Source organism: Penicillium verrucosum, assembly GCF_028828655.1.
Source record: "Penicillium verrucosum strain IBT 35672 chromosome Unknown utg000002l_segment0_segment0, whole genome shotgun sequence".
In the NCBI taxonomy this organism is placed as follows: Eukaryota; Fungi; Ascomycota; class Eurotiomycetes; order Eurotiales; family Aspergillaceae; genus Penicillium; species Penicillium verrucosum.
This window is the reverse complement of record NW_026643211.1, coordinates 1,007,514-1,028,737: the sequence shown is the minus strand read 5'-3', so window position 1 is coordinate 1,028,737 and position 21,224 is coordinate 1,007,514. Positions and strand designations below refer to the sequence as shown.

The 21,224-nt window shown below is 47.5% G+C and overlaps 11 protein-coding genes across 11 annotated transcripts; 5 read left to right on the top strand and 6 right to left on the bottom strand.

The window, feature by feature from the left end:
* Positions 1 to 582: 582 nt before the first annotated feature.
* Positions 583 to 1,812, bottom strand: N7516_006009 (uncharacterized protein; the record flags this gene model as incomplete). The annotated part of the gene is made up of 1 exon (XM_057218729.1): positions 583 to 1,812. One exon carries the CDS (start codon positions 1,810 to 1,812, stop codon positions 583 to 585), a length of 1,230 nt encoding a protein of 409 aa, XP_057072820.1.
* Positions 1,813 to 2,913: 1,101 nt separating this feature from the next.
* N7516_006008 (uncharacterized protein) lies at positions 2,914 to 5,274 on the top strand (the record flags this gene model as incomplete). Its single annotated transcript, XM_057218728.1, has 1 exon — positions 2,914 to 5,274. The coding sequence occupies one exon, from the start codon at positions 2,914 to 2,916 to the stop codon at positions 5,272 to 5,274; it is 2,361 nt and encodes a 786-aa protein (XP_057072819.1).
* Positions 5,275 to 6,483: 1,209 nt separating this feature from the next.
* On the bottom strand, positions 6,484 to 7,686 carry N7516_006007 (phosphotransferase family protein; the record flags this gene model as incomplete). The annotated part of the gene is made up of 1 exon (XM_057218727.1): positions 6,484 to 7,686. One exon carries the CDS (start codon positions 7,684 to 7,686, stop codon positions 6,484 to 6,486), a length of 1,203 nt encoding a protein of 400 aa, XP_057072818.1.
* Positions 7,687 to 8,340: 654 nt separating this feature from the next.
* On the bottom strand, positions 8,341 to 11,240 carry N7516_006006 (uncharacterized protein; the record flags this gene model as incomplete). The annotated part of the gene is made up of 3 exons (XM_057218726.1): positions 8,341 to 8,678; positions 10,419 to 11,124; positions 11,190 to 11,240. 3 exons carry the CDS (start codon positions 11,238 to 11,240, stop codon positions 8,341 to 8,343), a joined length of 1,095 nt encoding a protein of 364 aa, XP_057072817.1.
* A 1,270-nt stretch (positions 11,241 to 12,510) lies between these two features.
* Positions 12,511 to 13,380, top strand: N7516_006005 (uncharacterized protein; the record flags this gene model as incomplete). Its single annotated transcript, XM_057218725.1, has 1 exon — positions 12,511 to 13,380. One exon carries the CDS (start codon positions 12,511 to 12,513, stop codon positions 13,378 to 13,380), a length of 870 nt encoding a protein of 289 aa, XP_057072816.1.
* Positions 13,381 to 14,029: 649 nt separating this feature from the next.
* N7516_006004 (ADP-ribosylglycohydrolase family protein) lies at positions 14,030 to 15,064 on the top strand (the record flags this gene model as incomplete). The annotated part of the gene is made up of 1 exon (XM_057218724.1): positions 14,030 to 15,064. The coding sequence occupies one exon, from the start codon at positions 14,030 to 14,032 to the stop codon at positions 15,062 to 15,064; it is 1,035 nt and encodes a 344-aa protein (XP_057072815.1).
* Positions 15,065 to 16,324: 1,260 nt separating this feature from the next.
* On the top strand, positions 16,325 to 17,536 carry N7516_006003 (uncharacterized protein; the record flags this gene model as incomplete). Its single annotated transcript, XM_057218723.1, has 1 exon — positions 16,325 to 17,536. One exon carries the CDS (start codon positions 16,325 to 16,327, stop codon positions 17,534 to 17,536), a length of 1,212 nt encoding a protein of 403 aa, XP_057072814.1.
* Positions 17,537 to 17,855: 319 nt separating this feature from the next.
* Positions 17,856 to 18,137, top strand: N7516_006002 (uncharacterized protein; the record flags this gene model as incomplete). Its single annotated transcript, XM_057218722.1, has 1 exon — positions 17,856 to 18,137. One exon carries the CDS (start codon positions 17,856 to 17,858, stop codon positions 18,135 to 18,137), a length of 282 nt encoding a protein of 93 aa, XP_057072813.1.
* Positions 18,138 to 18,145: 8 nt separating this feature from the next.
* N7516_006001 (uncharacterized protein) lies at positions 18,146 to 18,388 on the bottom strand (the record flags this gene model as incomplete). The annotated part of the gene is made up of 1 exon (XM_057218721.1): positions 18,146 to 18,388. The coding sequence occupies one exon, from the start codon at positions 18,386 to 18,388 to the stop codon at positions 18,146 to 18,148; it is 243 nt and encodes an 80-aa protein (XP_057072812.1).
* A 359-nt stretch (positions 18,389 to 18,747) lies between these two features.
* On the bottom strand, positions 18,748 to 19,050 carry N7516_006000 (uncharacterized protein; the record flags this gene model as incomplete). Its single annotated transcript, XM_057218720.1, has 1 exon — positions 18,748 to 19,050. The coding sequence occupies one exon, from the start codon at positions 19,048 to 19,050 to the stop codon at positions 18,748 to 18,750; it is 303 nt and encodes a 100-aa protein (XP_057072811.1).
* Positions 19,051 to 19,551: 501 nt separating this feature from the next.
* Positions 19,552 to 20,971, bottom strand: N7516_005999 (serine hydrolase domain-containing protein; the record flags this gene model as incomplete). The annotated part of the gene is made up of 4 exons (XM_057218719.1): positions 19,552 to 19,973; positions 20,031 to 20,322; positions 20,386 to 20,522; positions 20,581 to 20,971. The coding sequence occupies 4 exons, from the start codon at positions 20,969 to 20,971 to the stop codon at positions 19,552 to 19,554; spliced, it is 1,242 nt and encodes a 413-aa protein (XP_057072810.1).
* Positions 20,972 to 21,224: the final 253 nt, after the last annotated feature.

Here is a 21,224-nt window from a genome sequence, read left to right as displayed (position 1 = left end):
CACGATGAAGAAAATGGAGAAACCATGCACATATATTCGTGATGTATGGAGTTGACAGGGAGAGAGAAAAGAAGTTGCTTTAGGCAAGTCATCCATCACCTTGGCGTACTTCGGCGTTTTTGACAAATTCCGGTGCTTATTCTACAGAGTCGATCTGACTATATATCCAGCTAGCAATAAGACGAGACCAGTACTTCTATCTCTCATATAAGGGGTACGATCCATCATCGCGAGCTTAGGCAGATCAGGTCCCTAATAAGAGGGTTTCCTTTCGTCATTATCGCTATCGCTATCAAAAAGGGAATTAGATTATTTAGTAACGGGATCGTGCTAGCTGTCTTCCACAAATTACGCCTTTTGGGCTAGTCTCCAACCTTCGTTTCTCTCCCCCTCCACGCCGTGCGTGGTTCTATAAAGTCCCCCCCGGCCACCTCGAATTCCCCTTGCCACTCTCGTCTCGTGCGATCTCGCCCTCTCAACCACTCACTACCCTATCTCGCTTAGTCCCTTTAGGATGTGTTTAGTCAAGATAACATGGCTACCGCATCCGTCAAGAACTCAGGTATTGCACAAGAGTGATTCTCATCTACCAATATAGGGGTATTCTTCAAATCTAAAATTCCATAGAGTCTTCGCCGAATCATCAAACCCATATCCTTTGGAACTAGTAACCCCGATATGCTGTAGCAAGGACGGGACCACCGCCCAGCGTGTCCAGCCCTCGTGATCTGCGATCTTCTCTACCATCATGTCCACCAGCCAATCAGTCGTCAGGTCTGTCCGCTCAAGGAAGTCAGGTATGATGGAACGAGGAAACACGAGGCCCTGCGAGCAGCATCCGTATCGGTTCATCTCATGGATACCGGGGGAGATGGGCCACATTGTCTGTTTTCCCGCCATAAAATGGAGCGCAATAGCGGCGGGGATGAAAACACAGGACGTGGTCCAAATCGCGCCGGCTGGAAACTTCTTCGGGTCATGAGTGAATACTCGTTTGGCAGCCACCATCATCCCTGTAAGCAATGCCCAAATCGCGAACGACCAAGCCAAATATCTCGGCCACTCTTCCGAATTCCAGCCAAGGAGGTCATCGACGTAGAAGAGTCGCAGGTATATCCATCTCTCATTTGCAGTGCGTTCCTTGACGATATCGTCGAGGGCCTGTAAGGCGGACGGGAGCCAGCCCTTGACCGCTAACGTATCGTCCTCGATCATCGCCACATACTCTGCGCCAGTATCGTAACAGTCCTGCATCAGATGTGTATAGTCGTAAATTGTCTTGTTTCGATACCAGCCACCGTCCTCCCAATTTTTGATACGCTCAAAATCGGGATTGTCTTGTTGGTACGTCAGCACGCGGTCTGGCAGCGTCTCAACCCACTTCTCCGAATAAATTGGATGTTGCGATGGCTCTGCGTTGCCGATGAGAAGGTCCAGAAAGATGCTCTCCCTCTCCAACTCGGTCAGTCCGGCCAGGAGGGATGCCACTGTCAAGCCCACATATTGCTCTCCCCTCCGTCGTACAGTTGCTATTCCAACACAAATCGTAGGGATCCCGTTTTCCGGTCTTGTTGGTTGATTAGTGGTACCGACATCGCGTAAAAGTTCCTCCGCCTCTGCAATTCTGGTTGACGAATATCGTCGCTCGTAGGCCCGAAGGGGGTTGAAGAAATAGGATGTGGGATCTCGATAGCTGGCGAAATGATAGTAGCCAAGGGAGAGAAGGTAAATGAGGGAGAAGGTGTAAAATAAGAGACCGGTGGTCGACAGAGAGATTCTACCAAAGCGCAGGGGGCGCAAGAAATTGGCCATGTCCACTTTCAGTTGTCCGAGCGGAAGGTATAGGGGGAGAGACGATTTACTTGATTGCTCTCTGGTCGGCGCGCAATAACGAGGACGGGTGTCGGATGGTCACAGAATCCAAAGGGGCATATATCTTAGCGTATCGAGCTCGGATGCACGAAACAACGCGAGCGCCAAAGATTAGGAATGACGTGTATCTGTGTATCATGAGTGGGAGAGGTTGATTTAGGTTATGAAAGGGACATCGGGAGTATTTTATGTGGAGATCCATCTGGGGATCGGTGGAGCCAATGATAAGGGCGGTGGGGCCAGCGGACCCGCAGATCTTGAGATCCAATCTTCCCAGTCTTCAATCAATCTTACGTCCTGAACATATCCACGACGAGATTTTTTAAAGAGATAGAGTGGCTGTTTGGTCGTCCAGAATATGATGTTTCCCTACTGAGAGGAAGTAAGAAAGAGAAGAAAGCCTGCGTAACCAACAAAATCAGACCACCGGATAGATGAGACAGGGGTAACCCTTCTCAGACGCCACAAAGCCCATGGGCCATAGAGTGAAAAAAAAAAGAAAAAATAGATGATGGTCTTGATCCCTAATTGGTGATACTTAGACCATGTTTGTGGCAGATTGCGGCTTAGAGGAAAGGGGAAATGAAACCGACCAGTAGAAAACAACGTCGAAGGGGACCAGCCTTATAATGAAAGAGAATAAATAACATACTACCCAGGTACCTATCATAACTTCCGGAGTACGAAGGCAGACGGAGCCCCACGTAGGAAATTCCTCATAGAAACCTAGGAAATGGTTCAGATTGTGCATGTGAGGGTGTCTCGGGAATTGTGATAGTCAGTCATTACAGATTTTAAATCTCAAAACTCGGTGTTAACCTGTCCGGGTACATTGTCTTTCATCGTGAACAATATAATATTAATAAGGGTCACTCAGACTAGGTTAGAAAACGAAAAAAAAACCTTTAGCTGAGATATTCATTTGAATCAACAAATCATTATCTCTTCTTCGTTCGTTGCTCCCTTCCTATTCTCCACGCGAATCCCTTTTCCTCTTGAGCTATATTGTCCTCTCTCTTCTTGGGCAGACTATCGACAAGGATGAGGATACCTCGTGATGCATTTAATAAAACTAAAAGCGATGACAGCTCTCCCAGCAAGCTCGACGATGAACTAGAAGAGCCTCCAAAAGTCATCATCACTGAATCGGTGCTTACAGCACTGCGACGCTGTACCTGTCACCTAGTCACTATCCTGGTCACCATTACAATCATAACCTTGGCCCTGAAAGGCGTTTACTTGGGAGCCGATCTGATGTCGCCGGTGAGATCCGAGACCATCAATCTCATGTTCCTCCAGTTGGCTGCAAAAGCTCATGAGATCATGATTGTGAATAGCCTCGGCCTTATTGTTCTACATTTCGTCCGATCCGAGCTCCTTTTTGGAGATGGACTACCCCTCGGCCTGGTAGGCTCTGGCTTAACCTTCAATAACTTCGAGTCCTTCTTTAAGAAAGAATTCTATGGCACGTTGAAATACGTTGGTGATCGTGGCAATAAACCCAGGAAGGTCATGTTTGTCATGGTAGTCGTCGTGGCTGGACTCACGGCTGCACTGGCTGGACCCGCAAGTGCGGTCCTCCTCGTGCCCAAATCCCAGGACCTGGCCGCTGGAGGCACTCGTTTTTATTTGAATGGCTCAGAGGGTGACTTTTGGCCAGCCGACTTATCAGGAGACTTATCGGCGCTTCGGTCATTGTGCAACCGCAACGACTCGACTCTTCTGGGAATCTGTCCTGCGGGTGGGTTTCAGTCCCTGTGGAAGCATTGGGGAACTGTCAATTCCACCAATTTTCGCACGCACAACGTTCGCTCTTATGCGAATGATCTCTCTGGCTCGAACTTCTATTGGCCGGTATCCAGTCCCTCGTCTCAAGTCCCCCCTCTCTATGCGCTAGGAAACAGCAAAAATGGCGACACCGATGCAACAACACTCATTCAACCACATGTAGCAGCCGTGGTGATCTTGCAAAAGCTCGCTACCGATTGGTGGAAGGCTTTGACATCACAACGAGACATATCTCCCGATAACGTTGGTGACCGGATTATTTCTGCCAATGTCAGGAGTGGGATTAGTGTCGTCCGCTGCGCGAACCCGCGGGAGTTGCTGGGCGCAGACAACGCTGTGAAATTCCCATCCATCAATGGCCGGTTCAACTTCGCCCAAAGCTTGCCACTTGCCGTACACAGTCTCAACAATACTGCTGTTAATCACTTGCGATTTCAATGGGTCCATCTGTCAGCTCAATTTGGCGCAGCTAGTATTGGAGCAGTATTTGAGACACCATGGGAATCCAAGAAGGCCTCCAGAGTTGTGGTCGGCTGTACGGCTCAAGCTGGATGGGTCCCGACAACGGTGTTCACCAACAAATACAATTTCTGGACCGGATGGTACCCGTGGAACATTCAATATGCCGACCGCACGCCCGAATGGTCCGCCACGTCACAGGCTTCTAGTAATGGTCGAATATCTCTTGGGGATGACTGGCTGAATCTCCTGACACCCCCAACAACCTCTCCTGATATCAGCTCCTGGCGACAATCCACGATTGAGAGTATTCTCCTGAATGCTGGCCTGGGCTCCTTTCCAAATGCAACTACCGCAGGCTGGCTTGATCGAGGGTCCGGTAGTCAAGCCAAGGTTGCTCTCGTTGAAGCCATTATTTGCAGCGTGATTGTGGACGGTCTAAGCCGTACCGGAAGTTATCGAGCGTTCAATACTTCAGGAGCAAGCTCTCAGTGGCCGCTAGCGAATTACAAGCTTTTTCCTGACTTTGAGAAACAAATTCTAGGAAATAAGCTTGCCTTGAAAATTCCCGCCGTCAGCCCTGAGAATCTCACAACGATTGAGGCGAGCATGAAAATAAGTGGTTTCTCATTCAAAGGCTCTCTGACATCATATCTTGCCATGACAGTCCTCCTTACTCACCTCATCATGGCTACTGCCCACGTTATATACGTCATCCGCAGTAGACACACATCACGCAGCTGGGGCTCGGTTGCCGAACTCATCGCTCTCTCGCAAACTTCCCAGCCAGCATTCGATGCCTTGGGCAACACCAGCAGCGGAATCAAGAGCCGCAAAACCTTCTTGCAGATGGCAAAAATTAGAGTGAGGAAGACTCCTAACTTGCCAAACCATAAACATCATGCACATCATGAACATGTTGAATTGTTGTTTGAAAGCTCTGTCTTTCCTGGCCACGAACGGAATGCCCCCGAGCACGAGCTGGACGAGCTACACAATGAATGGCTGAGTCATGCTGCGACGTGGCCTCTAAATATATCCGAACTCCCAACACATACTGATTTGGATGATTGGAGTATGTTGACTTCTGCAGAGAGGCTTGTTGACAGCAAGGAAGCAACAGACATCGTTCGACCCAGCCAACAATATGGATGAATTTTTATACGAGGTGGCGAGGCGATGGTGTAACATGGTGGTTGAAATTTATGGTGTGTCAGCATATTTAGAGTTGAGTTAATTCAATCTACGTGCTCGCCTTCGTACAGAGCTGTTCTCCGTATTTTAAAAGAGGACAGGCGCTAGAACGAACGTCAATGCTATGAACCCCCACAAGGAATTTCCCCACCTGTAATTCAAACTGCTGCACATTGCAGGTCCGACAAGGGGCAAGAATATGCTGAAATTGTACGGAAGTAAGTTGTTGGCTCCCAAGGCTGATGCCGTAGCCTCAGTCAGACCCGAAGACATGGATTAGGTACAGTCGTGTAGGTGTCTAAATTGAAATATATTAGCAAAAAAAATTGAGGCTGTAACTATGCAGTGGAGAAAGTGTTGCCATCTGTAGATAGTTTCTCTCTCTCTCTCCTTCTCTCTTCTCTCCTTCGTCTATTTACTACATAACGAATCTCACTGCTTGGTTTTCTCCATAGGCTTTCTCAATAGATTCTTCATTAGGTTATGAGGGCCTAAAAACTGCTAGCTGGACCACTTGTCTGACCGATTGGATTCGCCGGAGGTGTTGACTGGTAGTTCGGTGGGGGAAATGACGGAGATTTCCACTGTAACCTGGGTAGCTGCCATGATGATAATAGCGTGGGGACGTGATGCTAGCAATTGCCCGAGGTTGGAAGAAAGTGGGGAGAGGACAGACTTTCAAAAGGAGGAACGTACAAAGTGCTCAGTAAGAATTTATAGGCTAGGCCGACAGAAGATTAGTACTTGTAGCGCATTAGACTAGTTTCCCTCACTCTCTCACTGCCCCACCATATGCTCTACGCTGTACTAACTAGTTATCTCTTATGATATATATGACTTTCTTTTTACACCACCAAAGAAGATCACTCGACTTGGAATCTTACTTACGTAGGCCAGGACCCAGGACAATATTAAATGAATAAATATGGGTTCGTTTCATAAAATTTCACCTAATGTTATAGGCACGATATGGTTGAAGATGATAACTCAGCATTTTATCCATCCGATTTAAGTTAGTTATGCTAGTGTGGGAATCCTTTTAGTCCCATGGGAATACATGGTTCAGCATGGAGGGAGGCTCGAATCGTGGCACATATCATTCAATCAATAACATCATCTATGCTCTAGAACTTCCTTTCTGCCCTTCTGGAGTATGTAATTGAACGCACCCTATAGCCCTTTCTTCGATAGAAGGGTGTTAAAGGCTTTATGGAGCGACTCCATCATCACGATATCAACATTGCTCTCGGCGAACATGTCAGCTAGATCCGTGAAATCCAGTTGCCCACCTCGTTCAGCAACAGCCCATATTTCCTGCACCATTTTACGCAGAATTGCACTTCGGCACCGAGGATCATCTACCGCAATAGCTAAATTTTCCGTAATGAGAGACATTCGGCAGAGGTTGGCTTCAGACCCTCTTCTTCTCTCCATTCGATGCCTTGCCATTATGTCATCATAGATACCACGATAGTAGGCGAGAGATTCGGGCGAATCTTCCCATACACCTTTTGGTTCCACCCCATGGTCCATAGACTCCTTGTATCCGTACATAGCTGGGTCCCAGTCGCGTGTAAGCCACCCAGGATATCTTTCATTGCCAAGAGTACGAGGTACAGCAGCGATCCCATCCCAATCGATAACACCTCGGAGCTCGCCGTCTTCGGATACGATGAAGTTCTGGATATCAAAGTCTGGATGTGCAAGGACAAAGGGATCCATACTACTAGGCTGAGAGATCCAGCTTATTAACTGGCGTAAGAGCATTGCGAGACCCCTGGGAACATTGTTTTGTTCGGGGTGCATATCGAGCATAAAGGTGTAGTACGCTTTCGGGTCGCTAGATGCCGCACACTCGATATAGATAGGGTCATCGTCTGGATCTTTGTGAACGAACCATCGGTCAAGCATAGCCTTATGATCGACTCGTCGCATCGACCCAATATGAGATGGGTTGCCATCGTCTCCAAAGAGAAGACGGCCGCCGGTTCGAAATGAAAACCTATCTAGCTGAACCATTGCCGAGGCGATGCTTTCGAGGGCGCGAATTCGGCGTAAATGGGTGGTGTCAGGACAAGCGCCTTTTAGGCGGTGTCCAAACCAGATGTTGTATAATGGGATTCCGGAAATAAAGGTCATGATGATATAAGGACATCGAAGAGTGTTTTGCGTGGTTGAGGAGAAGTCCAAAACATCAGGTAGAGGGATGGTGGTCTCACGCTTCAAGAGGCGCATTGTGTTTGCTTCGGAGATCAGGGCCGAGGCAGACAACTCATCCCATTTGCTTACCGTGCCGTTAATGGGGATTTTCGCGATCCAGCGAAGGCCGCTATCAAACGTCAACGGGAAGAGTATGTGGTAAGATCCATACATGGCTCACCGGTCGAGGGTTTCGCATTGGTGGTTCGATGGAGGGGCTGGAGACGCCGTAGAATGGCATTCGCAAGCAGGGGCAACTGCTCTATGTCAAGCGTCGATAGAACTGCAGAAAATAATTCGGCGTTTTCATCATCCTCAAAAGAAGTCAAAGAAGGCGATCGTTCAATATGCTGCTGTTGGGCCATTCTGATCTGTAGAGCAGGGCGAGCGAGCCAGGAGAAACCGAAGCGACGAGGCTGGGGGGTGGGGGGCTAGGCCAGGTTTACAGTTTTGGTCGTCAGGCGCCTAAGGCAATCGGATGTTCAGCGCATGACAGAATATCCCCTGGCGCTTCCCTGACACATGTCACAGCCCAGGTCCTTCAACCTCCACAGATGCAACATCGGGTCATGATTGGCCACATCATTGAACTTACAATATGTACGGGCATGAGTCCGTGACCTGTATATCGTATGTAGTTTTGGTCCGTAGTTTTAAGCATTCGTCTTACATCACTACACAGAAAGAAGAAGCAGATTAGGCAGATTTCAACGCAATATCATATAGCATTTAACTAAAATTCTATCTTTTCTATACCTTTTGATATTCATATAAATCTTCATCTCTTCGTATCGGAACCCGCCCAGATATACGCCTATATGGGTACTGCTATTCTCTCGGGGTACAGGCGACTAAGTTCGCTGCGTCGTCCGCGAGACGCACGTATTTCGGCTCCCAAAGCACGCGGCCAGATTTGTCGAAGAGTTGGTCCTGCGGTGGCAGCGACATCAGTTTCCAGTTGCTGTCCCCACCGCGTTTTCCTTTGTTCTGCTCGATCTCTTCCCCGTCACTGTCACCGTCTGTCCATCGGTTCGTCACGTTCAGATGGCCTTTAGCAAGTTGTCTTGTGAATTCGCTCTCGCACCACTCTCGTAGTGGCTTGATCCTTAGAGCTAGCTTCTGCTGATCGAGAGAAATTGTGCTCTTGGAAAATTGTGTTGATGGGGCTGAATGATGAAGTAAGGTTCGGAAGAGTGAGGTGATGGAAGGAAGGAATGAGGTAGGGATGCTTGGTAGGAGAGGTGAAGTGAGAGTTGTTGTGGGGTTTGGATCCAAGGGTCAAATGCCTGATTTTGTAGGGTTTATCCCTTAACAGGCCTGAATTCTGTCTTACGTTATGTAGAGAGCGATGCTCGTGGGGGTCTACGGGGGACTGGCTCTCTCATTGGTTTTCTTTATGCCAGCCGTAATTTAGATTCTACAAAACTAATATTGCAGTTATTAATTGAAGCCTACCGATACTTAAAGATGTCTGAATACCTAGATTATAAGGTTAATAAATCGATGCCTTCTAAAATGTGTATAGGGATTTTTACTAAAGTAATTTGAATTTGAATTGAATCTAAATTGAGTCTGAAGTGAATCTGAATTTAATTTGAAGAAAATTGGCAGATATCTTGGCCGCTATTTAGAGGTAGGTGAATCTTTATAGGGTAGACTATTGTAGGTAAATCATACAGGCGGTGATGAAAAGGCAGTGAGGTAATAACCAGTGACTGAGTTATGTGCCGGTGACATACTATTTAGTCGCCCGTAGGGGCCAGACTCGTAGTGTTACATAGGTAGATCTCTCCCTCCCTCTCTCTTTCCCCCTCCTTTTCCTTCTCCAGCGAAGCTATAATCATGTCTTCAGTGAGTATACACCGTACCCAGAATCAACCCTTTATGGTGTATGGAACGCTATTTTGAGCTTCCAATTCCCTCTGTCCGAGGGCTATATCACAAGCCCGCAGGATGAACATACCGCACAGTCCCAAGAGATGGGATACTTCGACTTGCATACTTTCCACTATCGAGGAGATTCCTCCACTGCAGACAAGTTCTTGATAGTACAGTGCAAGAGAGCTGGTTACGAGACACGCTCCTCTATATGGACGGAAGGAGTAGATCAGCTCTGTCAGTACTTATCGTCGACCCATGGCAGACGCCGGCCCTCATACCGTAGCCCCGTTTACGGGATTGTTGCGGTAGGGAAATATATGAGGGTTTACAGATACGATGATGTGAGCGAATCGGTTATTGATTGGAGCCCGGATTCACAGAGATTGAAAAATGGGAAAATCTGGAATCTGGAGGAAAACGATAATGAGATCCAGCTTATTTAGACCACATTCGCGATAATCATTGATGCAGCCTATGAAATCTCTGCCTCGTTCGATTTATTCTCAACCCTTCTCTACCTAGGTATCACGTTCCTTTTGCTTTGTACAGAGAGTTCGACAGTAAAACATAGATCATACCCACCTAGGTACCTGAATAAAAGATAAACAGAAAAATGTTCAACCTTGGAACAAGAGAACCATATATACTGTTATCCATCGAACCGATAGAAGCTACGCAATCCTCATAATATCACATAGATAATGTACATAGGGAAGATGAGAACGCCCTTGGGCAGTGTGCTCTAGGTATAAGGATCGATCTACAATACATGCCAGATCTAGGAGAAATTAACAGAGGAAAGCACACAAGGTGGGGAGCCAGGATGCCCAATTTGAATATTTACAACGTGTTTAATCTTCAGTTTGGAGCGATTCGCATACTAATAGCAACATAAAGGCTAAATACATGATAAGAAATTCAGTTATATATACATAGTAGTGACTCCGCGCCCCCGCCCTCCCGCAAAAGGTATCACTTCGTGTAGACATCCCTAAGAGCAAGCATAATCCCAATAATTCGCTCACGGTTTGCTAGACCACTAGAACCGAGCCTACTTCGATCTGCAACAAGACTCATCAATTCAAGACGCAGTTTCCAATCTGCTGACGGGTCCTCGTTGTATTTCAACTCAAAAAACAAACGTTCGTCCAATCGCACTCGCCAAAACCACTTAGGTAACTCCCATCCAAACCCTAAGAGCATATTTCTCAAATTTTGAACATCACTGATTGTATAATCTGTGATGGGGCAGATGAATTCGGAGATCAAAACCTTAAGCTCTAATGGAAGAATGCCGAGACCAGAGGTTGGGTGATAGTAATCAGTCTTGGTGAATGCCATGGCTTGTTGAATTGCGGGCACGATAAGCGGACTCTGAGAGACACCCGGTGGGTATCCCACGGATATCCCCCACCATTCGCTTTCCTGCCAGTATTTTCGACAAATTCGGACAAGTTTAGCGAGGTCGGTATTGTTGAACCTTAGGCCTGCCACTCGATCGAACAGGGTCCAACAGTGGGCATGGATCACAAATCCGATGGTCTTGTCTTTCAATCTTTTAGGTTGTCTGCCGATATCTGCAGCATAGAATTGTGTAAACACCTGGGGACGGCGGCCGAGATTGTTATTCCCATTTATTCTTGCTTTTGTTGGGTCACTGACAGCATAGAAAGGCCCTTGTGGATGTTGTATCGAATTGATGCCGGTCAAGTGGTACCTAGTGTCGGAATCCTTGATAACTGAGCTAATTAGAAGACCGGAATTGATTGAATGAAATTCACTCGTTAGGGGCTTACGAGCTCGATACAGGCATGACCATAACAAAGGGAACCTGTCGATGTAGACATTTTCTGCCTCGTATGACGATATCATAGAATGCCTCGAATCGGGCTTCCAGAGTCTTGTCCAATGCTGTTTGTCAATTTTCGAGGCTCCTTCGATTGAAGCGGGTATTCCCAAATTGTCCGTGGTATGGATCTCCACCCCGCATAAAAGACAAATTGGGACAGGTAGAGTACCTTCAGTAGAAGCCAATGGATGGACCATAATGAAAATGATGATGTTGAGCAATCTATGGGTTTAGATTACTACTGAGAGTGGGAGAAAGCAGGAGAAGAATTTTTAATTGGTAAAACTAATAATGCAGGGGTTTATATACCCCGCGAAACCATCTGAATATAGCAAACAAAGGTAAAAGGCTCAGTCCGTAGCAAACAACATGCTTGCAAGCATGATTGTTCAACAGATGATATTATGAGAACGTTAAAATTTCTGTCATAATAGGGAGTTGACGCTTTTATAATCGATGTCATAGTGAATGCTTGATTATCGCTCCACTAAGTCTCAACCTTGGAAATTACCTAGGTAGGTATTGTAAATGGTGACATAATATATATGCAGGTAGTGGAAATACCACGACTTTGCGATTTCAGACCACGCCATGTGGTGACCATTAATAGCACTCACGAGCAGACGAATACCTCGGTATACTAGATCTACTCGGCGCTCTACCTGGCATCATTCCTCTATACCTCACAAGGACCTCTCCTGCAGTAAGGCCTGTTAGGCAACAGTACGGAGCCCACGAAAAACCGTTGACGTTGGAAGCAAGAGAAGCATGACTTCTAACATAACTGTAACTACTAGATTTTAAATGTATGATAGAACCGCGGTACTATGATTAGAGCTGTTCGTTAGAACGTGGAATTTAATGCTAATTTACACCGGATAAACTATGTATATCATACCCTGCTACTAAGTACGTATTTACACTAGTTCATCACGCGATCTCCTGATTCTCCTCTCCACTGGCGCTGGGGGATCGTCTCACACCGCCACCGCCTGAAATAATTGCCAAATCGATGTCAACTGCACTCACTCTCCAAGCTCTTTATATCACCTGAATGATATTTGCTTCAAAGGTTTTTGTGGAATACCACGAGACTTGAGATTTGATTGGGCCTATATCTTCAGAATACGGGCTGTGAACTCCTAACCCCCGATTATAATGGATCGGCAAGAAAACCAGTGGGTGGCCTGCCTTTGGAGTCTTAGAGATCTACTGATTATTCTAGATGTCCTTATGTGGTCGATAATACGATCAAACTACACCTCAAAATGAAAGATAACGAGGTCTTGACCGATGCCAGAATCATCAAGTTATTCGAACCGTTCACCCTTTCCTCTGTGATGGTCGTTCGAATATCCTGTTCTGATTTGGCGTTAGAAGGCGACATGGTATTGAAGCTTTTTGATCGACGCTTTGCGACACAGCTCCGCAAAGATGAAAAACTTCGTCCCTGGACTTCAGACATCGAGAGCGATTATCATCAATTCGTTCTTGATGGTGGTGCATCCCAATTCATCACTGAACTCAACAACAACGGCGATATAGCACAGCAAGGCGAAACGTGGAATAGCTCCCAGGACGAAGTCTATCTTCATGATCATTTATCCGATCTGTATGAAACAGAGGTTCGGGTATATGACACCTTGAGGGATATGCAAGGAGATGATATCCCTCAACTACTTGCCTGCATCACAATTCCAGGCTGTAGTTTGGCGGAAATGCAGCCAGCCAGCCAGTATATCGATGTTTTTAGAATCCTTTTGGAGTATATTGAAGGGTTTCCTTTGACCGATATCCCCGACCACACACCAAGAGAGTGCTGGCAAAGCATCTGCGAAGAAGCTATACAAATACTTATGGGGATAGGCGATCATGGTATATTAAATGAGGATGTCAAGACGAGAAGTTTTATCGTGAAGAAGGACACGCGGGCGGAAAGTGGATACAAGGTGGTCATGATTGACTTTGCGCTCTGCAATTTTCGCAAGGATTATGCAGATGACGTTGATTGGAGTGAAGCAAAGGCAATACAGGACGAAGAAGGGGCAGTTGGACTTATCATGCAGGACCGCTTGGAAGGTGGATTTGTCTACCGTCGATCTAATCGATACAAAAAGCCGGCTGATTATTACGAATGAAGCAAAATATTATTAAGGAAGACTTCGGTCCCATGCTAGTACTGAAATAGACCAACGGGGTCTTTGTACAAAGTGTGTTGTTGTATTCAGAATTGCGACGGAAGGTTAAGATCCATGGATGAGTATAAGATCTAGTAATCTTCATATATACCAAACCCGATAAAAAGATCTGGCGCCTACTGTGCCTACGCCTAAACAGTAAAGTTGAAGTATTGGTTTCGTCTCTATATGCCACGCCCTACCGTGGTAATTTTCTGTCACCCCGAGTTGCAGCACATCGGACTGCTATTATATTTAGGGCAAGAATTTGGCACTAGTTATAAGCCAAAAGAGCGGTGTGAAATTTTATATCCCTATCACTCCATATGTCTTCTTTTTATTGAAATATTGATGAACTACGGTAGTAGTGGAGGGAGGACAAAGAATCTGAACTGTGATCTACGATCACTAAGGAAAAAGCTATTTATCTATAGCTAGGGGAGACAAGACAAATGTGGACAGTCAGCAAAGGCAAATGAGCGCTGCTACTACTCTTATCGTATAATTGACTTATTTCATCCCAGCACATCACCGCACTTTGTATATGTCAGACAGTCAACTTGCCATTCAGGATACATCTCCCAAACCAAGTTTATTCAATAGGGGAAAAATGGCCCCATCGCGACGTTCCCGCACCCTCGGTGCTCTCCTCGCTCTCCACGCCGGTGACGCCCTTGGCGCACCCCTCGAGTTCAAGCCCCACGCCGTCATCCGCTCCCGCTACCCTGGCCCTAACACCGCATTCCCTCGGACCCTTACCGGCGGCGGCTTCCTCTCCTGGGCCCCTGGCGCTGCCACTGACGATACTGACCTCACCCGCGCCGTTCTCCTCGCCTACCGTGATGCTATCCTTAATGGCGATGACGTGATAACCAGGGCGGCCGAGCACTCTCTGGCGTGGTATCGAGGCGACCACTGGCCCGGTCGTCGGCCCGGTACCTTACCCCGCGACATCGGCCGCACTACAAGGCGGGGTCTATCCTCGTTTGCTTCCTCCCGTGATCCATCCTCCTCGGGTGCTGGCCAGGGCAGCGCCGGAAATGGCAGCCTGATGCGTTGTATTCCCACGGGGCTCTTCCAGACTGACCCGGAGCTGCTTGTCAAGGAGAGCCAACGTATCAGCGCTATCACACACAATGACAGCAGATGCACCATAGCGTGTGCCGCCTACAACGCCATAGTCTCCGCCCTAGTCGTGTGCGACCTGTCTGTCGAGGATGCCGTGTCGGCGGGCGAGCGTGTGGCTATCTCGCTCGAAGGTGGCCGTGCGGATGGGCCCGTCCACGTTGCCATTAAGATCGGGCGCACATTCTCCCTCGAGGTTTTGGCCGATAAGGGGCCGAGAGGGATTGACTTCCCCGGGTCGTGTAGTGGGTTCGTGCTCGATTCGCTGACGCTGGCTATTGCGGCCGTCCTGGATGAGCGGAGACTCGACCAGGTTCTTATCGATATCGTCAGGCTCGGCAGAGACACTGACACGAATGCTGCTATTGCAGGTGGTCTACTAGGGGCAAGGGATGGCGAGGAAGCCGTGCTTGACGAGTGGAAGGACTTACTGCAGCTTGGGCCGGAGTTCCGCCGTCTGGTTGACCAACTCTTGACAGCCCAGGGAGTCCTAGCAGAGGGAGAGTTTGGGGAATCATGACTTGGACCGTGTTGGAAGTCACCGTCATCTCTAGGCATCGCTATGGATGGATGGTCCCGACCCAAGACCTGCATGTTCAATATAGAAAGCTATTATCATCTATAGAACATATAATTCCTCACTAGCATATAGCATGTAAACACATGAATCAAAAGTACTCTAAGAACCGACGGCGCCTTTGATCGTATGTCATCTTTTGAAACACATCAACTTCTTTCTCTTTCACTGGAATGTAAGAGTCAAGCAAGGCTTGGGGTATCCATTATGTTTCAAGCTGTTCTTTATCTGAGAGCATATTGACTCGACTGAATGTCAATACAGATTTGAACGAGATATGAATTAGGACTCTGTTACAAAGACGGTGACTGAGCGGGGTATGCTGAGCCATTCACACGTGATGACAATTGCTCATCAGAGTCATATGGCACATTAATCCTGGCAACCGCCGGAGAGTACTGGCCCCCGAATCTCTCAGTGGCAACGTAGAAATAACTACCCACCGGCGGGAGATATACAACCACAAATTGTCAAATAGCTAGCCGGTAGCTCCAGAAACCTATCACTCCGTATACCTAACCAGTCAACGTTCAGATAAGGGATATGAAGCTCCAAGGTTTAGGCTGTAGCAGACTTAGTAGTATTAAAGTGGCGAGTGATATGTCGACGATGGTGTATTAGCGCTCAATGCCGAATCCCTGAAATTGATACCTTAATGCCTGATTTTGGCCTAGCAGAAAAATCAAATACAGATCCCTTAATAAGCAATGCACACGAAAACGAAGCTTTTGATACCCATTTGTATGGAGATGAAAAGCTTCATTTTTGAACTTGCAAACCGTCAAAAATATGGATATATCTCTATTTGTATGGGGATAGGTTAACGGGGCTCAGTTATTCCATGCCGAGTTGGTTACAATGAGTCAGGCCGAAATAAGGCACCAAGGCATTAAATCAGGCATTCGGCATTGGGCGCTAATACACGCCGTAGGCAAAACGTCAGAAGTCAAAAGGGATAATCGTTTCAATGCCACGTTTAAGCCGTCTCCTCTAGGAGCGGTAATTATTGTTTGACTTGGATCCATACTCTTCTCTCTATCCTTATCCGCTCTTTTTCCTTCTGTACTCAACATTCTTTTCCTATCAGGACCAGTGATCACCTTTACTTCTTTTACCTCCATCGGCTTTAATACCAAGCGACTGTTTGACATCTCGGATATCCAATGAAGCGATAGGTTGGGGTAGATACCTTTGGCAACCACGATGACCACCACACGAAACCCAATAGCCTTGACCGACCTCCCACTTGAGCTATTATGGATGATCTCTAAGTACTTATCACCAGTTGACCTTGCTTGTCTCGCCTTGGGGAATCGTCATCTGCTTCATTCCTTTGCTGGGACTGCTTTTAAGAACTTCTCAAACTGCCGTACCGGAACCCCTACGGATGACGGACGTATCGAGCTGTTATCTCGACTTTCTTGCGACCTACCGCAGTACCATCTCTGCTTTATTTGCCTTCAACTTCACTTGTGGAAAAAGGCTGGGCTGCCAACCTACCATAGTCCTATGGTCAACCACCGCACAGATACCTTAGATTATACCAATTGGTACCTTACAAGACCTCTACCCCTCAGCCACTACCCATCATATGCCTATTACAAATTCCACTTCGTGCACCTACAGCTTGCCATGAGAAGGTTTTACCATGGACCGGAGTTCGGAATCCCCGTTGAGTCATTGCTCTACACAGAGGTAAAAGCGACCCGACTCAGATCTAAAGGCCTGCCCTTCCTACAGCCCCCTATCAACAAGGCATCAGAAGGACATACCCAACAAGATATTATGATGACGCTATTCTCTGCTGAAGCTCGAATTTGCTCCACGCCTCCGGCTCTGTGTATGCGGACGCAAGAAATAGCGATGGTAACACGACAAAATATACCACGGATGTGGCCATGCCGCGAAGGCGGACTCATGATCGTCTGCAACCATATCCCAGCTTTTGACCCGGGCGTAGACGACAGCTTGTCCTCTCAAATTCGGTGTTATTGCTCTACCACAAGCCCCGAAGTCCTAGCCGACCAAGGTAGTTGTGATAAATGTAATACTTCGTGGCAGCTGAAGATTCGAACCCTGGATGAAACTCATGCAAGCGTCACTCTTACCCTATGGATGGACCTAGGACCGGGGCTAAGTGTAGAAGATCCTCAGTGGAAGTATCGTCTTGATAATGTACCTGTGTCGCTTTCAGCAAAACACGAAATTGTGGACTCTCGCCTACGGTTCGAGAGGGACTCCATTCCGGCAAGGTCTTCAAATGCTCTGTCCGAAGATGAGATGTATTACCGGAATGTCTCTTTGCTGGAAGGGAAAACATATCAAAGAGTAATGACACATGCGCACTGTGGAACCTACATATTGCACGGACAAGCAGAAGCAAAGACAAGTCCTTCTCGCTGTATCGTTCTCTGAGAAAAGCAAGCTAGTGTGTCCAATGTTTGTTTAGTTCCCAAGAATATTATCTGTGAAACTCACCTTCATGTGGATAGAAGGCCTATTTTTACTTCTCCATCGGCCTTATGTACGGCTGATTGCGGCATATTCTATCTCAAGTCTTTGGTCTTGACAGTGCGTTTTCCTTTCATATCCCATTAACAGTAAGGCATAACATGTTGTGCGTCTGAGCTTTCAAGCCAGGGGCACGACAAGTGCAAAGCGCCGGTAGTCTTTCTATCATCCGGTCCATCCCTTCCTTCCTATTCACTCGTTCTCTCTATAATTCCACCTTCTGATGACGAGCGAACAAGAAAGAGCTGCTGTTAGACGTGGCAAATCCGCAAAAGGGAATGCGACGAAGTCCATTCGTCATGCCCAGGCTGTGATCGCAAGAATCTTGAATGCCAAGGAGAATCCGAAGACTCACCGTCAAGACCTAGACAGCGCCAACGATACTCGCGCTTATCTGCGAAGGCAACCCCCGTCAAGCCCTGAACATGTTGAATGCGTTTTCCATACAAATATTGCCTCTCGCTTGCTCAGTCACTTACTGATGTACCTGCTGCACACTGAATAACCATCCCCTCAAACCCTCTGCGCCACCACCTCTGCCTGGATGCCGGTGCCAGAAGCAGTAGTATCGAGCGAAGTCTCGGGGTCTTCTGCCTGTCGAATGAATTGAACCTTGGATTCAACGCTGAGGCGTCCCGGGGGGGGATGTCCAATTGCGATATCACCGCCAGGGTCGGTAACTAATGAGAGGAAGCATCTCACAACGAACAGGACCACGTGAATCAGTCTAGGTGCCCAGCGGGTGTTAATGTGCATTCAGAAGAAGGGCAGAGGTGAGATGCTCAGAATTACTGACCCGGATATCATATCCGGCCAGGATACGACCCGATCGATACGGATAGCAGATAGCAAACATGCATGCATGGGATGATTGTCCAACACTTACACCAGATCGAATATTGGATGCAAATTCACGGCTGTTTTGACACTTTCAGCGTCTCGCCTTTGAAAGAACCCGATCTATCATTTCACCTGAGCCAACTATGGTGACAGGGGTGAATTGCTGTTGGTCTAGCATGTCTTTATCGAGGCAGACCTCTCGATCCTCATACGGGTTGCCATGAAGGTATCCACCATACTTCTCCATTAAGTTTCTTGGATCAGCTGCGTAATATCTATGCCTGATGTATGCCCAAGCCTTTCAACAGATAGTTAAAGGCATAAAAATCCGAAATGAACCACCCATCGTCTGATAGATCTGCGGTCGAGAAGGTGGGGTGGGTTGCCGCAAGAATGGCGGCAGTGTCAAATATATAGGGTACCGTCGACGAAACAAACGTAGAGGGGAACTTGTCTGGCATTCGGGCATGTCTGTCCTCGACGAAAGGTTGTTTTTCTGGTAAAGTGGCCATGATGTTCGCTGTAGAGTGAGGTGAAAGTGCAATGATCTTGGAATCAGCCAGTCGTAATTCTTTCATTTTTGAAAGTTGCCATAGATCGGTTCCAAAGTATATACTTAGGTAACCCTAACCTTGGAACCAACTATGCCAAGACAACGGCCGAGTCCCCTACTATACGGGTGACTAAGTGTGGCACTAGCAATGGATCTAGGTGTAGAAGACGATGAGTATTAGCCAATCACAATAGATTATGCTGTGAAGTGAGAACTCGGCCAAAGTCGACAACCATGTCAACCAACAACTGGCTAGGACAGCATCACCATCAATTGAAACTGAGGTAGGGAAGGGTTTATAGGGGGTGGAGTGAAGTGGGAGAAGTGAGAGAAGTGACAGATGGAAGGTGGAGGGGTGCACTCCAACCATCATGTGTTAATTTTCTTATATACAGGTTTACGGGTTGCAACAATGGGCTGATTCCGCACTCTTTGCGGTCAGCATCTGTATACTCTCTGGGTGAGATCCCAGCTCGGCGTTTGGCTTCGAGTTCTTGTTTCAGGATGATGTATGTATGTACTCAATTTATGGTGATCCTGCAAGACCCTTATAAACACCCGCCTCGACGTCCTGGTATAGTTGGAACACTTGGCCATCGCCAAAGGGCATGATTTGCGCGCATATCATTCCCGCCACACCATTTTCGCGATCACACCACCAGAAAAGGTTCGGGAGGCCAGACCACAGTGCCGTTCTCATAGAACGGCCCGTAGTGCCCCCGCTTAGCATGAATGTCAGTCCCCAACCTTGGCGATCCCCGGCAACAGTTGGGTGCAGTCCCGTGGAGGCGTTCGTCAGATCGGGTTTTGCGTTGGGCATGTACTTTTCACGCAGGGGTGGAAGACTTCCGATTTGGTCGCTGAACATTTCCTCCACGGTGTCTTTTTTCAGTAACTGCTTTCCGGTGGTTGGAGAAGTCCCGTTGTTAAGGAGTACAGATAGAATCTCTGGGTAGAGACGTTAGCCAATGAAGCGGGTGATATCACGAGAAGATAGAAACGCACGGCAGTAATCTTGGGGGGTTGAGAAACATCCTGCTCCACCACTGCCGAATAATGACTTCACGTCGATCTCGTCGTCCACTATCAGGGGTCGTCGGAGTAAATGGTCCCGGGGATGGATTCGACCGGTCGAATCACGCTGGTGCATATAGGCTAGTTTGTCCTTCATCATTGGAGTCGGGATCATAGAGATCTCAGTAAGATCCAGTGGTTCGAAGATGTATTGGTGGAAATATTCGTTCAGGGGTTTTCCGGAAACACGTTCAATCACAATGCCTACCCAATCGATGCTTACCTGTCATATGTTCACATCAGGTTAGTAGCTGTAGCCTTGTCACTATTGATCATGTATTCATACCCCATACTCCCAAACTTCTCCTGGCTGGTTCATCAATGGCTGTTTAAAGTCGCTTAAATGACCTGAAAATTCATCGTAGCCAGCAGGGCGGCCGTAGTCTCGTAAGTTTTCATGCATGAAGGCATATCCAAAACCAGCTATAGTCTTGATGTCAGAAAGCACTCGAATAGAATGTCCTCTATCGCAATTACTCACCTGTGTGACTCAATAGCATTCTCAACGTGATACCTCTTTTCTTGTCAACCAATTTCCCATCTTCTTGCAAGACTTTGACGTCCTTCAGCTCAGGGCAGATATGCTCGATCTCCTTAACGTCATCTAAGGAAAGTCGCCCCTGTTCTACCAGCTGCATGCACGCAATCCCGGTGATCAATTTCGTGCATGACGCGATCCAAAAGACATTGTCGGCACTCATTGGCTCGGGACTTCCATGTCCTCTCTGTCCTCCTGCGTGGGAAAACATGAACTCGCCATCCTTTCCAACGACTGTGACAGCAACGCCCGGGATTCCATTGTCACGGTCGCTGCAGGCTGAATCAATTCGGCTTTTGAGGGCTTCTAGGGTCGTAATCGGGAGTAAACCCATTTTAAAATAGAGCTTGAAGGGTTGATACTTTGGTGAAACGGTGACAGGTGAATATGAACCCAAGGCCGGAGATGAGAGGTCCCGGGAACTAGCGCATAAAATGCCGATCTCAATAAACGTTGAATAGTCGGAGCTTCAGGGATCCATCCCTGTGCCCGTGGACATGGCCCCGGGGATGTAGCAGACTTACGTGATATTTCCGGTGCGGGGTACTTCCGTGAGGATAATTCCGCTGCCGAAACCCCTCGGTCGA